The sequence below is a fragment of the Lonchura striata genome, chromosome Z (genome assembly GCF_050655825.1).
Source record: "Lonchura striata isolate lonStrDom1 chromosome Z, ASM5065582v1, whole genome shotgun sequence".
NCBI classification, from domain to species: Eukaryota; Metazoa; Chordata; class Aves; order Passeriformes; family Estrildidae; genus Lonchura; species Lonchura striata.
In genome coordinates, this window is record NC_140740.1 from 28,368,591 (window position 1) to 28,384,081 (window position 15,491).

At 50.7% G+C, this 15,491-nt stretch overlaps 1 protein-coding gene across 1 annotated transcript; it reads right to left on the minus strand.

Moving 5' to 3' along the window:
* Nucleotides 1-256: 256 nt before the first annotated feature.
* On the minus strand, nucleotides 257-8,323 carry LOC146763746 (uncharacterized). The gene is made up of 3 exons (XM_085568005.1): nucleotides 8,245-8,323; nucleotides 5,820-6,257; nucleotides 257-393 (listed from the first exon to the last, which is right to left on the minus strand). Exons 1-3 carry the CDS (start codon nucleotides 8,321-8,323, stop codon nucleotides 257-259), a joined length of 654 nt encoding a protein of 217 aa, XP_085424131.1.
* Nucleotides 8,324-15,491: the final 7,168 nt, after the last annotated feature.

Genomic DNA, 15,491 nt, shown 5'->3' on the forward strand with positions numbered 1-15,491 from the left:
TCTTTAAATAACCCTCTACCAAGAACTCAATAGATAGAATTACATAGCTAAACAACTGCATACATAATGAAAGTAATATATATATATAAAACCACCACAATATACAGAAATAAATATGGATTTTTAGATATATATGTACACATTTATTACATACATGTGCATATAAATACATATATAAATATAAAAACAAACACATAGAAATAAACCTATACAAATAGCAACACACATATGGAAATATCCAGGTAATTATCTGTGTTCATGTACAAGTCCAGACATCTTTAAGCAGAACTACAAAGCAGAAGGATCCCAGCTGCCCCATCTCCAAAGCTTTTCCCTCGGTCTCTTCCTCCTGTGCAGAGCAGCTCTGCTGGACAGGGACGGCAGAAGGCACAGCTGGCAAGCAAAGGGAACACTGAGTCAGTACGGGGACCTTTCCCTTGGCAGCAGCTGCACTTCCATCGGGGAGGAGAAGATCTCAGAGCCTCCCCAGGAGGGCCAGAAGGAAAAAGCAGCCGAGCGGGCCAGGCCGTGGTGAGCGCAGCCGCGGCGGGCCTGTCCCGCAGCCCCGGCAGCCCGGCACAGCCGGCACAGCTCCCGGGCCCTGCCGGCACAGCTGCCTTGCCCAAGGACAGCCCCTGTGCCGGCCGGGGCAGCTGCGCTGAGCAGCCCCAGAGCGGGCAGGGCCCGCTCCTGCCCCGCCGGGCAGTGCCCGCGGCCTCAGCCCCGCCGCCCGCAGCCCCACCCTGCCTCCCCGGGCTGTGGCCTCACCCGGGCTCTCTCCAGGCTGGCAGCAGCAGCTCCCCGGTCCTGCTCCTGCTGCTGGCCGGCAGCTTCTCCCTGCTGGCTCCCGTCCGCCTCCGGCTGTCCTCGAGCTCTTCAGTGCGGCTGTGGCAAAAGCGGAGGCTCTGGAATTGCTTCCAAGGCCCGGCAGAGCTGCAGTCCCGGAGCCCTCTGTGCTCCCTGCCGGCCCCTCCATCCCCTCAGCCCCGCCATGCTCCGGGCAAAGCCCCAGCCCCCTTCAGTTTCTTCAGCCCTCACAGTCCTCTCGCCCCCTCAGGCCCTTCTGACCCTTCCCGTCCCCCTCGACCCGCCACGCCCTCGGCCTGTGCCACTTCCCTGTCCCCTCAGTGCCACCATGGCCCCCGGCTGCCCCACACCCTCAGCCCCAGCAGCACCTCAGGGTCACCGTCCCTTCAGCGCCACCGGCCCTCGGCCCCTCGCTCTCACCGTCCTTCAGCAGCTCCTCAGGGGACAGTGCCTGGGGCCAGCGGCAGCTCCCAGCGCTCCAGGGACACCCGGGCTGGAACTGCTGCTCCGCCCGGCCCGGCCCCAGCTCGGACCAGCACAGGGAGAGGGGACACGGGGGGCACAGGGGAAAAGCGAGAGGTGAAAAAGGCAGCCCAGGGGAGAAAGAGGGAAAAATGCAGCCTAGGCCTACACAGTTCTATCTATGCATCTAAATATTCATATAACTCTTAACTACATAACTATGCATATTTATACATATATATACATGTTACTCTATACATCTATAAATGTAAATCTAAAAAAGTATAAACATTACTCCATATATAAAAATATAAATTTATCACATCTATAAAGATAAATATATATATGTTTAACTAGATAAACACACCTCTATAAATCTATAGTTGTAACTATATAGATAAATAAATAGAAATATAGGAATCTATGGAAGTATGTATAAACAGAGGGATTCCACCTGCCCGATGGTCACAGGCTGTCCCTCTGATCCTTCTTCCCATGCAGGGCAGCCCTCCTGGCAAGGTAGATCAGGTGTATATCTGGGAAGAAAAAAAGAAATTCTGGGTCAATATTGGCCTCTGTGCATCCTTCCCTTTGGAAGTAATTGTCCTACTACCAGGGACTGTCAAAGATGGCCTGAAAGGCAGATTCTTAGTTGGCAATTTCAGACCTGCTCTTTAAAGAACAGAGATCCTTCTAACTGTTCAAAACTGTGTAAAGCATTGAAGTACCTCGGTAAAGTTGCACTCGCAGTGCAAATGGCACCCATGAGAGCTTGAAACACAGACAGTCCCAGCTGCCACAGAGAAGCCCAGGATTGTTCTTTCTCTGTGCTCCCTCTGTCCTCTGAGGACAGACTGACTTCAGTCCTCACTGAAATGGCTGAAGCTGAGGGCTGCTGGGGGCTGAGTTATGAACTAGCACCATTCCCTGCCACCTACAAACTGCCCTCTGCAGTGAGCAACAGCTCCTCCAAACAACCACCAGCTCTGGGATTAAAAGCTGGGAGGGAAAGAGCTCCCTACCAGGCCTTCAGGCTACACCAGCTTTGCACAAGAATGCCAATCCAAAGGGCTCTCTCATTTAGTTCTCGCTAATTTGGGGTAATTTCAGTTATTCCTTGAGCTACTGGATTTATGACTTAATGATTTGTTTAGTCTCAGAGCTTCTGGTGCTTGTATTTTTAATGTATCTCACTATAGCTGCCAGCAGACTGGTACTACATTGATTTAATGCCTGGAGACGGTGTCAGAGCCCCTGCAGAAGGGTGGAGGGCAGGGCTCAGGCACGTTGTGCCAGTGCAGGATCTGAACTAAAGGCACCGGGGAGCACCAACCCTGCAGACAAGAACTCAGCTCTTCTCATCTCATCTTCCTGCCAGAGGCAGGCTCAGAGCAGCCGTCTCACACCTCTCTAAGACAATGGGGGCTCTGTCCTTACCAGGCTCCTCGGGCTTCTGGGAACTGTTCGTGCAGCTCTGCGTGCCAGAGGAACCTCCCTCTGCTGCAGCCTTGTCCACAGGCTCCCCTCCTGAAGACTCAGGCACAACAACAGTATTCTCCTTGAAAGAGAAACAGAAAGAAAGAAACCCTTCTCAGCAGTTACACAGAACACCTGGTCCAACAACTCTGTGGCTCACACTCTTAATCCCTTGTTCCTAACAAGAAGTCTGGGCCCCAAAGTCCTTCAACTGTCAAAAAGATTTGACTTCTTCAAACACGGTCCAGAAACTGTCAAAGCTGACAGTGTTGGACATGGATGTGACACTGAAAACATGCAATGGCTGCTAAGAAAGGAGTCCTGCCAGCTCCTGGCACAGGGATGTGCTCCTCCCTCCACAGCCCTGAGCACAGCAGTTTCATCCAGGCTGCAGCTTGACAGGGACTTTGTGGGAACACACATCTCTTGCCACAGAGATGCCCAAGAGCAAGGCGACTGAGCTCTGCAACATGGACAGCAAGACTGGCCAGTTTGCCCAGCTGAGGATTTCCCAGATGGAAACTGGACTGCAGGCACCAGGTTACTGAGAGGAAAGCTGCATCTCCAGCCCAGCCCCACCCATGGCTCTGGGAGTGCCTGCAGGCACGGCAGGCCTCTCACAGCAGCAGCGGCTGCAGCCCAGCCCTGCTTTGCCTTGGCCTTCCCACCCAAAAGAGGCAGAGCCCACACCTCCACATCTGCTGCTGGAACAGAGGCACCTCTCGCATGGCCCTCCCTGCACGGGACACTTTGCCTTCAGTGGCAATTCTCCAAACACTCCTCTCTTCTTTCCATCAAACAAAGCCTCTTAGAACCTACGGAGCTTCCACTTCCTCACCACAAATGCCCCTGCAGGAGGGATTCTTCCCAGGAAAACGAGCACCCAAACTTGGCCAACCCAAAAAGGCTCACACCTTTTCATCCTTACTCAGGGGGCAGAATTTTCATTCCCTCTTCTTCAGGAAACCTTGCTTTAGCAAGCACTGTTCACAGCTGTCTGTTCACAGCTGAACTCAAGAAGCCTTTGCTTCTCAGTCCTGCAACAACATTCAAAAGCTCTCAGTCCAGCCCCTTTCATCTTGTGCAATGCAGTTACCTGAGCAGACGGAGAAAACATCTCCTCCAGTGTCTCAAGCACCATGTCCAGATCCACTGGGGGCAATTCCTCTTCCCCAGGAGTACTCCACAGCCAGCTGGGAGCTGTCCATGCTATGAAACCAGCACGGACAGCTGCAGCACAGGGGGCTGAAGTGTCTTTGGTGGCTGCAAGAATCCAAACACATTGGTCAGGCTCCTGAATGTCGCTTTGCGATGCAGAGCTCTAGTGCTGCCTTGGATCAAACATCACAAGAAGCACACAGCAACCTCCATTCCAAAAATGTATTCAGACTTCCCAGGGAATTGGAAAAGTGAGTTCTTCCTCTTAAATAGTTATCCTAATTGACATGTACATAGATTTTACCATGGATTGTAAATCTGGTATAGACACACACACACACAAAGACACCTTATAATCACAGCCTTTTGTATCTTCTCAGCAGCTTTGGGATTTGGCTGCTGGAGTTTCTCATCACAAAAGACCACAGAATGTAGATTCGCCCAGGAAGAGCCCAGATCCTCAGAAACACACACTGAAATTAGTGAGTTTATTCTAAAAACAACCTTGAGGCTGAGGCCATATGCTGCTGGTGCAGCTGTTCTGGAGCACACAGAGCTCATTTCAATGGCATGGCTTGATTTGCAGGGCAGACAGTCTTAAATATCTGCAATATCCTATCACTGTCCTAGTTTATCTTCATTCAAAGAATGAGGGAAAATGTGGAAGATGTGCAGCAGCTTCTCTGTGGAGAGGCCATGGAAGGGCTGTGATGGTCTATAGGAAACAGAGGAACGATGAGCTCAGGGTGGCATTTATGCTCCATGACACCCAGTGGGATGATGAGCTCACTGCTGGGATTAAATGTGTCCATGCCTGGTTCCTCTGATGAAACCCCAAGAGGTCCAGATGAGGTAAAGATTTTCTCGGGAGATGCTAGGAAAAACAGACTACTCAGCACCTGCACTTTGCCTGGAAGGGCCTGGAGGCAGCTCTAAACCCTCAGGTGAGGCAGCATTGAGGTCCTGGTAGGAGAGCACTGTGTAGGAGTGAGGAAAGAAGAAAGGAAGCAAAGGAAGGGCTGGATCATTATTGGGATTTGGGTGTGCTTCCCTTGGCAGCAACTGTACTTATGTCAGGGAAGACAAAAGCTCCCACCCTCCCAAGCAGGGTGAGAAAGAAAAAAAAAAAGAATCCAAGATGCTCTGGGGCTATTTAACTAGCAGTTCCTTGTCTACTTTGCTCTCCCCTATTGGCTCAACTGTCTGGGAAAACTGTCCCACTGCCCTTCCCCGGCAGGGGCCAACTGCCAGAACCCCAACTGCAGCTCTCTTGCCCGCTGCCCCAGAGGGACAGGGGGGTCCCTCCCAGCGGACCTGACCAGGACCGAGCCCTCAGCTCACACGCACTCACGGAGAGCTCCCCAAGCACCCCAGGGCTGGCAAGGAGCAGCGCCAGCCAGGGCGCACGGCCGGGCCAGCTGCAGCCGAGCCGCGTGAGCGCAGCCGCGGCGGGCCTGTCCCGCAGCCCCGGCAGCCCGGCACAGCCGGCACAGCTCCCGGGCCCTGCCGGCACAGCTGCCTTGCCCAAGGACAGCCCCTGTGCCGGCCGGGGCAGCTGCGCTGAGCAGCCCCAGAGCGGGCAGGGCCCGCTCCTGCCCCGCCGGGCAGTGCCCGCGGCCTCAGCCCCGCCGCCCTCCGCGCCCGCAGCTCCCGCCCTGTCTCACCGGCTCCGGGCGGCTGCCCGGCGGGGAAGGACGGGACCGCGCGCTCCGCGTGGAGCTGCTGGAAGCGGCTGGGCTGGCGGCTGCGCACCTCCAGCCCCGCCGCCAGCCGCTGCCTGTTGGCCCTGGTCAGGCGCTTGATGCGGAGCAGGAGGTCGGGGCGGTCGCGGCGAAAGTTGGGGTTGCTGTAGTGGAGCCAGCGTCCGGATTCGCCCGGCGCAGTTGAGCCAACGCTGCCCGGCACCTTGTGGAAGCCGTAGAGGTTGAGCTGCCGCACGAAGCTGCCGAAGTGCGACGCCTGGAAGGAGTCCGGGGCCGGCCCCGCCCTCTCACCGCCCGCCCCGGCGGCGTCGCCCGGGCTGAGCAGCTCCCGCTCGAAGAGGGAGCGGTCGATGAGCAGCCCCTGGGCCCGGCTGTCCCAGCGCACGGAGCGGACGCGGGGGCTGTTCGCCAGGCGCCACAGCTTGGCGGGGAAGGTGCTGGCGCAGAGCCCGGCGGGCAGCGGCAGCTCCGCCATGGCACCGATCGCCGAGTGCCGCCGCAACGGCCGCAGCGCGACGGCCGCGGCTGCGCCGGCGGCGCGCGGCCTGAGGGGGGCGCTGCGCTCGGGCCCCCGGCGCGGGCCGGGCTCGGCGCGGCAGGGGCAGGTGCAAACCCTCTCTGTGCCTGGCTGCAGCCATCCCTCCGCCTGTGCTTTGCAGCCCAACCCCAAGCCGGCAAGGGAGGAAAATAAAAAAGCTGCTTCCCAGGCAGTTGGCCTCCTGCAGCTCCTGAGGCCCGGGGTTATTCCTGCCCAAGTCCAAGACTTCTCAATTTCCCTTTGTTGAACGCCATCAGATTCCCCTCAGGCCAATTCTTTAGTCTGCCGAGATCCCTCTGAACGGCAAAAGCATTTGAGCTATCAGGTGCTCTTGCCAGTTTCATATTGTCTGCAGACTTGCTGAGGGTAAACTGCTCCTCCAGCTTGGCCATGAATGAAGACAGTAAAGAGTATGTGCCCCAGGATCAGGCTCTGGGGGTCAGAGCACTCCTGACTTGCCTCCAGCTTTACTTTGTGCCAGTCCTCATCCATTTCTTCAGTCTTCCTTGCTGGGCATTTTGGCAATTTGTGTTTAAGCATTCTCTAGGAGACACTCAAAGGCTTGGGTAAAGCTGGGGTAGACATCATCCATTGCTCCACCCATATCCTATCACTTTGGCTGTCCAGCAATTCCAGCAAAAATAACCGGTAAGAAAAATTAAGCTCTAAATAGTCTATTAAATTCTTCTTTCTACTGCTATTCCATGCCACAAGAAAGATCTTGCTTTCTTTCCAGTACTAGAGAGCAGATTAAAAAAAAAAAAAAAAAAAAAAAAAAAAAAAAAAAACAAAAAAACCAACCCAACCAAAAAACCCAAGAAAAAAATTCTCCTTAATAGAATATAATTAGGCCTATTTTTCAGAAGACACATAACATAAATTTATTTTCAGGATTAGACTGAGATGAAAGGATTTGAGAGCTTCCAGAATTTTATTATTTTTGTTGCCTCTGTTTGGAAAACTGTTAGAACACGGTGAAGACACGGTGAAGACACGGTGCCTTTGAAAATCTCATTCTGAAGTTTTGCATGTTTGCAGTCCATATAAAAGTACCTACAAGAATTGTTGTGGTGTTACTTTGCTTTAGGGTTTTTTGCATGTGTGTGAGGCTTAAATGTGTCATAAAGTTCTTGTGCATTCATGGGGCTGTAGAGTGCCTTCCACGGGGATCTCCTTGGCTATGCACAAGCCCAGAGACCAGCAAATGGCACCTCAGGCCGAGCGCAAAGGCAGCACAGCATGATCTGCAGGGTGCTCTGTAACAATAGGCACTTCGAGCTCTTGTCCAGTGTGCAAGAACTACCTCTCCTCTTCTTCAGATTCTCCTAAAAATGCACACTCTTCTTGTTTTGTATGATGCAGCTCTCCTAAACCTATCTTGCACTGTATCTGCATGAGCATTCACACAGATGTTTGCTAAAGCAATTCTGTTCCAGCTGAAAAGCACTGGGTATGTTGTGCCCTGAGCAATAGCAGTAGATAAATGGACCTAGAGAGACTTTGGGAGCAGAAACAGCATTAAGTCCACGACAATATATAGGTTTGAAAATAGAGAAATCCAACAATTGTTGCACAGCCTACACATCTCTACTGGGTTCTGCAGAATGGCAGCAAATAATGCGCAGGTATTGAGATAATGAACTGCTGCTGCACTTACTTGTCATCCAGCAGAACTGTGGGAGACAGGGATTGAAGGTGATTTTGGAACAGGAAGAAGAAAGGGACACATTCCAGATGGAGACAGAGTGGCACTGCTCTGTTGACCCAAGCAGAACAGGGAACAAGTTGGAAACTAATAGGAAAAAAGAGTTTTTGTAAAAGGAAACCACGCTATATAGGCATTAGTGTTCTTTCGACAGCACACAGGGTTTAGAGAATGAATATAAATCCCATTTAAATATTCCTGCAAAGTGTTATAAAAAATCCTTTACATGGGGTTATTTACACAAACATACCTATGAGCAAATAAAAAACCAGCACAACTACATGTATCATTAAGCAGGATAATATGTAGATTCTCACATTAACACTTGCATATTTATATATGATATTTCCAAACATTAAAGATTTTTGTTCTCCATTTGCTCCTTTAAAACTCACAAAATGTAGCAAAATTCTCTTTTAAAACTACAGTCTGCTGCGTGCCAAAGAAAGCCATTATTTGCTTGCTCACAATCATCTTTTCGCTGTCTCTTAAGAGTCATGGATGCATTAAATGCTTATCTAAACTTGAAACAGCTCATGAGTCACTCTGAAGATAAAATAAATATTACTGAGCCAATATGAAAGGAATTCATGTCTTCTGCCTCTAAAAGCTGAAGGTCTGTATTTATTACATGACAGAATTAAGTCTTGATACCTAATAAATGGGAAAATATGAAATATACTGACTAGATCACCATGTTTCAAAGGGATCATTGCATTTTAGTCTTACCTGACCAAATGAGTGATCAAAGAGAGTAAGGACCGGTCAATTACAACAGAGAAAGTAGGCGAAAGAGACGTCTAGGTCTGGTGCAGCTGGAGAAACAAATGAAGTGTGTAAATTTTGAAGTTGGGAAGGGATTCCAGATCAGATGATTTTAACATAACATTACTAAATGCATGATCTTCAAACAAACACATTGGCAACAAATATGGCATAAGACATGTTGCTATTCCTTGCATTGAGCAAAGGATGGGGAGAAGGAAGGCATGGAGTTTTCAGGAGTATCCAAATAAAGCACTGTGTTCTGGATCAATATGGTATTTCCATGGAATTTTCATGAAGCAAAAACACTAAGTGGAAGACTTTTCTCCCATTTAATTTTTTACTAAAATTCAGGGAAAGGTACTATTTTGGAGTAAAAACTTTCACGTTGAAATACGAGTGTGCGGAGAGATTTTGAAGTCTGGGCCAATGACAATTCACTGTTGAAAATCCAAGTGTAAAATTTTTCAAATGAAATGACCCAGGATGTCCGTCCATTGAACCTTGCCCCTTCTGGCTCATTCCTGAAAATGGTAGGCAAAGAGGTTGCCACAGAAATCAAAGGAGCAACAGGGGTACATCCCTACAAGGCAACTGTAGATCTGAAAGGACTTGGGAATGAGAGGGACATCAGTGAGCCACTCGTGAGTCAAACTGTTAGTGAAGAGCTCTTTCCCAAAGAAATGGCTGTGGGGAGGTGTTGCTTCTCTTTCGACCGCCACTTTGCTCTCGGGGGTTCCTCGCACTGTCCCCCGTCCCTCCCCAGCCCCCGGGACCCTCTGGCTAGCTGTCCCCTCCGGGGCCGGGTTTTCCGCGGTCCCGCTGCCCTGGGCTTACCAGGCAGCGTCTGGGTTAGCACGGTCCGAGCTGCGGCGCTGCCTCAGTCGCCGCTAGGGTTCGAGATAAAGAGACCAAGAGAGACCAATGGTATGCTTGTCCAGATAGATTGTATTGCCTGAAGCATTGCAGTGACCAAAGGCCCTGGGCTATTGCCCAGATACAGTTTTATACAGCAAAATTAAGAGATAAGGTCTTAAACAATAGAGACAGTGTTCAGCTAAGGCACATCAGAACCACCCCAGGGGCCAGGTCCAATGGGAACTGCTCAGGGGTGGGGAGAAGGGGGTCTACAGAGGAATGCTGAAGCGGGACTTTCCCGAAACAGTGGAGCATACATAAATGTATCTTTTCCCTCAGTTTACCACTCCCAAGGCCTTTCTAATACAATGGGGCATACATGAATGTATCCTTTTCCTCAGTTTACCATTCCCAAGGCCTTTCTAAAACCTTCCTCCACGCTACCATGCCAGCATGACTGCAACAATTCCCCGCTTTTCAATTACTAAGATGAACGATGCCTTGGGAGAAGGTAAACTGTGGCTCTTAAACTGCAGTGTCTTTCTGCTTGTCGTATTCCCACCAATCGCTTTCCGTGGTGGCAGCAGCGATGAAAACCAGCGCAGAAGCCTTCGGCTTCGAGGTGATGACCTCGGAGACGATCCGCTTCAGAATTCCGAATGCTAACAGAACTAAAAACAATGCAACTATAAAGTAAAAGATGTCTTTTAAAAGAGACACTGCCCACCCAGAAAGGTCCCAGTCTTTGAACAGATTTTTAAACCAATCCTCATTTTCTTGCTTCACATTCCCAATGAGGCTTCTCATTTCCTGAATGGATGAGTGGACACTCTGTCCTTTAGATGACAGATCAAAACAACACAACCCATCAAATTCTTTACATCCATGACCATGTGCCAACAGCAGGAAATCAATAGCTGCCCTATTTTGGAGGGTAGCCTTTCTGGTTATTTCCTCATCTTCTAGGAGGTCACTCAGGGCTGCTGATGTTAAATTTGCCTGCTTGGTCACCCAGCATTCTAGATTGCCTAATTCACTCAATGCTTTGGCTGCTGCAACCCATGGTAAAAACACAGAGACAGCAACTCTTTTGGATTTTGCCCAATGATAAATTTCTGCATCACAATGTTCATCAAATTGGCTTGCACTCCGCTTAGTAATTTTTCTCCCACTTTTTGCTTGCCCAATTGGAATTTGGGTCATGTTGGGGGAAGCAAGGGTCAGATGCCCAAAATTACATGGACCTCCAATAAGACGAGATGGGATTCCTGGGTATGCTCTGTCCCCACAGATAAGAAACATTCCCTTGTCCAGCTTGCGTGGACGGAAATCAGTGGTGGATGCAAATTTCAGCTTGTAGACAGCTGTGCACCATTGACCCGCTCTGATTTCTACCTTGTACTGTTTGACATGCTCATATAATTTTACTTCTTTGGTTGGGGAAAAATCAAATTGAATGCAAAATTCAGCTTTTGCAGAGCCTAGGAGTTCTAATTCCTGGGGCTCCCCCTCAGCAGTGGGCAAATGTGAAACCCACCCTTGCCATAAAATGAGGGGATTTCGCACTTGTGCTTCAACTTGTCTTGCACCTTTAGGTATTTTATTTTCGTTCACCTGCTTTTGCAAACGGACCAGATCAATTGGAAACTCATCCCTCTTACTTGGAACCCCTATTAAACATGTGGACATTGGATTTTCTGCTGAGGCAGTGGACAAACACATATGATCCTGTTGCAAGGCTTGGGCTAGCGTGACCCACACATTTTTCTTGGGCTGTGGAACAATCCATGCATCCACCGTGGAAGGGTAGATGACCATTCCCTGGAACCAAACGATGAGCAGGAATGTGGAAATTGACATTCTGCTAGTCTGAAAGAGAGATAAAATCATACAACAAAGTGAACTAACTCTGAAAAAGATACAATTTGCTCTGCCAGTATAAAGGAAAATGATTCTCCCCCCTCCCGCCTTCCCCCCTTGTTGAGGAGGCCCTTTGAACCCAGGAGTCCTGGGGGTTGCTGCTGCTGAAGCAACCACCCTTTCCCGTGGTTTTATCACCGAGTCCTCTGTCATCAGCATAGCTTTCCTGGTGCACTCCTCGATGAGCTGATCGAGTGTGGGGGGAGGCGATGATGGAAGAGCTAGGATGATTCGCTGACAGACTTCATTTGCATTTGTGGTGACCAGTTCTAATGTAAGTTGGTCTTGGAGCTCTGGATTTTGCACCCTTTTTTCCACAGAGGCTCGCACTCGATCCACAAAATCCATGAAAGGTTCTGAAACAGACTGCTTTAAAGTGGTATATGAGACAATAGGGTCTTTAGAAGGCATATTAAAAAATGCACGTTCTGCTGCATCCCTGGACAGGTCCAACTCTGCTCTGGGAATGCCTGCTGCTTGCTTTTCAGCTTGGCTCCAATCACCCTCACCCACTAGATGTTCTAAAGTGATTTCCTCATCCTCTATATCTGTGGAAAGGCTTGGACTTTGCAGAATCTCAGGGAGGAGATCTGCTGCAAGTCTTTTCCACGTTCTTTCCCACAATCTAAACTCAGACTGAGGGAGCAAGCAACTGAAAAGACGCTTCAAATCAGCGGGGACAAATGTCTTGGAGCATATAGTAGCTTTCAAAATGCTCTTAAAAAATTCACTTCTTTCCCCAAACTCACGCTTCGTTTTGCAAAGTTCCCTAATACTATCATACGAAAGGGGCTCCCATTTTGCGTTCTGTCCCCTGGCATTATAAATCACAGGAGCTAAGAACGCAGGCTCGGTCTCTCTGAGCACTTCCCGGCTGACAGCCTGGGCGCTGCCGTTGCCAGGGAGATCGGGAGAGGGAGGGGGAGGAAGGCCGGCTTGTGTGGGAGTGGCCGCAGCCGGCGGGGCCGTGTGGAACAGGGCTGGGACAGGGACAGGAGGTGGTGATGGAACTGCGAGAGGAGGAGCTGAGGGCTGGACCGGGGGTTGGAATGTGGGCTGGATCGCCGCAAGGGAGGAGGGGTTGGGCTCGGGGACGGGCGGAGGGGGGAATGCGAGGGCTGGGGGCGTGTTCTGGGCTGGCACAGGGAGCAGGGAATGCGGGGATAGAGAAGGGAAAACCGCGTGGCCGCCTCCATCTTGTGGGGGCTGCACGGGGCGGGGAATGGGGGGTGCAAAGCATGGATTTTCAGCTGCGGGAGCGAAAGCAGGAGGCGGAGAAGGGTTAGAAACTAAATCTACATCTGCACAGTTAGTTTTCTCACCGCAGGGGGTGCGGGGGGGCACCGGGGACGCGACAGGGCGCTTTTCTGCTCCCTGGGCGCCCTGAGTGTCCGCACTCTCTTTCACAACATCGTAAACGACCAAAAACATTCTCATAAAACCTTCTTTCACTGAGGGATCTCCTGCCTTTGTCCTTTCACTCAGCACTGCACCAACACGCTTCCAAAATCGTCTTTCTCTCACTACTTGCTCTGTTACCTCTGGAACACTTACTGATAACCATCTGACAAACTCTTTTACAAGGCTCTTAGGAAATTTGACACCTGCACTCAGCAGGGGCTCCCGAACTTGTTTATAAATCTCTTTCTGCTGTGTAGTCAGCCTAACACCCATGGCTGGCTTCACAGCAAAATCTCAACCAATTACTGCAGCAAACCCAAAGTTCTAAAGCTATGACGGAGACTCCCGTCACGCCTGCGCGCTGGTGTGTCCCCCCACGGGCACACAGGAGCCGATGTCTCCTGGCCGGGCCCCTGCCCCCCAGTACGAGACTCACCCACCGCCGTCCTTTAGACACCACTGCAGCAACGGTTCCCGAACCCCGGGCGGTCTCCCGGGTGTGGAGAGGTGCCGTCCGACCCGTGGTGACCTCACCGGACAGAAATCGGCGTCTGTCTCCACGGCAACAGTCCCACTGGGCTGTGTGGAGAGGCAAGTGCCTCACAAAACCAGCGTGATCCCAGAGCTTCTCCCCACGGAGACGACAGCCTGCGTAGCGATTTATTCACACCGCTCTCCGCTCTGCAGCTCGCGGTGACACTGCAGTGTCTGGAAAAGCTCCTAGCCAGTGCACTGTCCACGACGGCTGCGGCAGGCTTGCTCAGACCAGTGCAAAGCCCAACATTGGTGCGCCACTTGTTGCTTCTCTTTCGACCGCCACTTTGCTCTCGGGGGTTCCTCGCACTGTCCCCCGTCCCTCCCCAGCCCCCGGGACCCTCCGGCTTGCTCTCCCCTCTCGGGGCCGGGGTTTTCTGCGGTCCCGCTGCCCTGGGCTTACCAGGCAGCGTCTGGGTTAGCACGGTCCGAGCTGCGGCGCTGCCTCAGTCGCCGCTAGGGTTCAAGATAAAGAGACCAAGAGAGACCAATGGTATGCTTGTCCAGATAGATTGTATTGCCTGAAGCATTGCAGTGACCAAAGGCCCTGGGCTATTGCTCAGATACAGTTTTATACAGCAAAATTAAGAGATAAGGTCTTAAACAATAGAGACAGTGTTCAGCTAAGGCACATCAGAACCACCCCAGGGGCCAGGTCCAATGGGAACTGCTCAGGGGTGGGGAGAAGGGGGTCTACAGAGGAATGCTGAAGCGGGACTTTCCCGAAACAGTGGAGCATACATAAATGTATCTTTTCCCTCAGTTTACCACTCCCAAGGCCTTTCTAATACAATGGGGCATACATGAATGTATCCTTTTCCTCAGTTTACCATTCCCAAGGCCTTTCTAAAACCTTCCTCCACGCTACCATGCCAGCATGACTGAAACAGGGAGGTGCTGGGGTCAGGGGCAGGGCCCCTGCGGGATGCGGGAAAGCGGAGGAGCTCTGGGAGCGGCTGGTGTGTGGGGGAAGCTGAATTGCAGAATCGCAGGGTTGAGATCACCCTGTGCAACCCCCTGCCAAGGCAGAGTCACCTGGAGCAGGTGGCAGAGGAACACATCCACATGGGCTTGGGATGTTTCCAAAGGGTCCACACTTTCCTGGCGTCAGGAAAATCCGCAAACGCTGGGGTTTATGTCCGGAATGGTGACAAATGAGTCCCTTCACCTCTATTCTAATAAAGGGAGAAAAGTCAACTGGGGCACATGACCATCGGGTTTTCTCTTGGTGTTTCAGAGGGCACAGCCTCCTTTTATCCTAAACTCCAGGCTGCAGTTTGCCCCCTGCCTTTCCCCTTTGCCTGAGGTACAGCCTTCCTGAACCGCCTATACCATATCCCCCCTTGAACCTCCTGTTCTACCCCAAAGTTCTGAAGTTCAGGCTTGTGCAGACCCACTTGTTTATCTCAGGAGACAAACTGTGTGAGTTCTGCAACAAACGTGCTGCCTGAAGTCAGCAGAGACATTAAAACCCCATTAATGTCTCTGCCATTCAATTACTTGTAATCAGTATCAACCATTAAATTATTTGTAAAGACATTAGCACACATCTTTCCTCTCAATGCCTCCTCTTCTTACTTCTCAATTTGTCTTCACAAACCCTAGCTATTATTAACCCTTCTTCACAACGTGGACCATTTGAAACACCCCCTGACGACTTTTCCTTGTCTGGTCCCTGCACCAAATATGGCAAGTAAATACAGAGAATAAAGTAGATAATTACAGTTCATATTAACTGTATGTATTAACCCATTAATCACTAGAAGTCTTTGTCCATGGCTACTGATAGCCTAGGTCTCCCGTGCTTTTCTTCCAGATGAGATGTCCAAATCTTTGGGGCTTTCAAGACTTTGACTTGAGTATGATGGATCCATCCATGTTCAGATCTCCTGGCTGCTCTCTCTGAAATCCCGGTTGGATGTTATGAACAGCAAAGTCCAAAGGCAGCGTTGGTGCTAACTGGGCTTCCTGTCAAAGAGATTTCACAAGACATGGCATCTTGGCTATGTACTAGTTCAAATATAGATCTTCTCCTTTCTGCCACCTTGAAAATGAACAAGTTAAGAATCTCAAACAATTCAAAGGGGAATAATTGAATATTCCCATGGCTTTGGCTCTCATTCTTGCCAAAGCTAATGGCAAAAGCAGTACCCATGGCATCTTA

Bases quoted from the DNA above. Each gene is read 5' to 3' on its own strand.
- LOC146763746 (XM_085568005.1), bottom strand. From the start codon at position 8,323: ATGATTGTGAGCAAGCAAATAATGGCTTTCTTTGGCACGCAGCAGACT. The intron at 6,258-8,244 runs GTGAGTTTTAAA...TGGGCTGCAAAG, and splicing joins AGAGAATTTTGCTACATTTT to CACAGGCGGAGGGATGGCTG. The intron at 394-5,819 runs GCTTCCACAAGG...TTTGCTTGCCAG, and splicing joins GCGGCAGCTCAACCTCTACG to CTGTGCCTTCTGCCGTCCCT.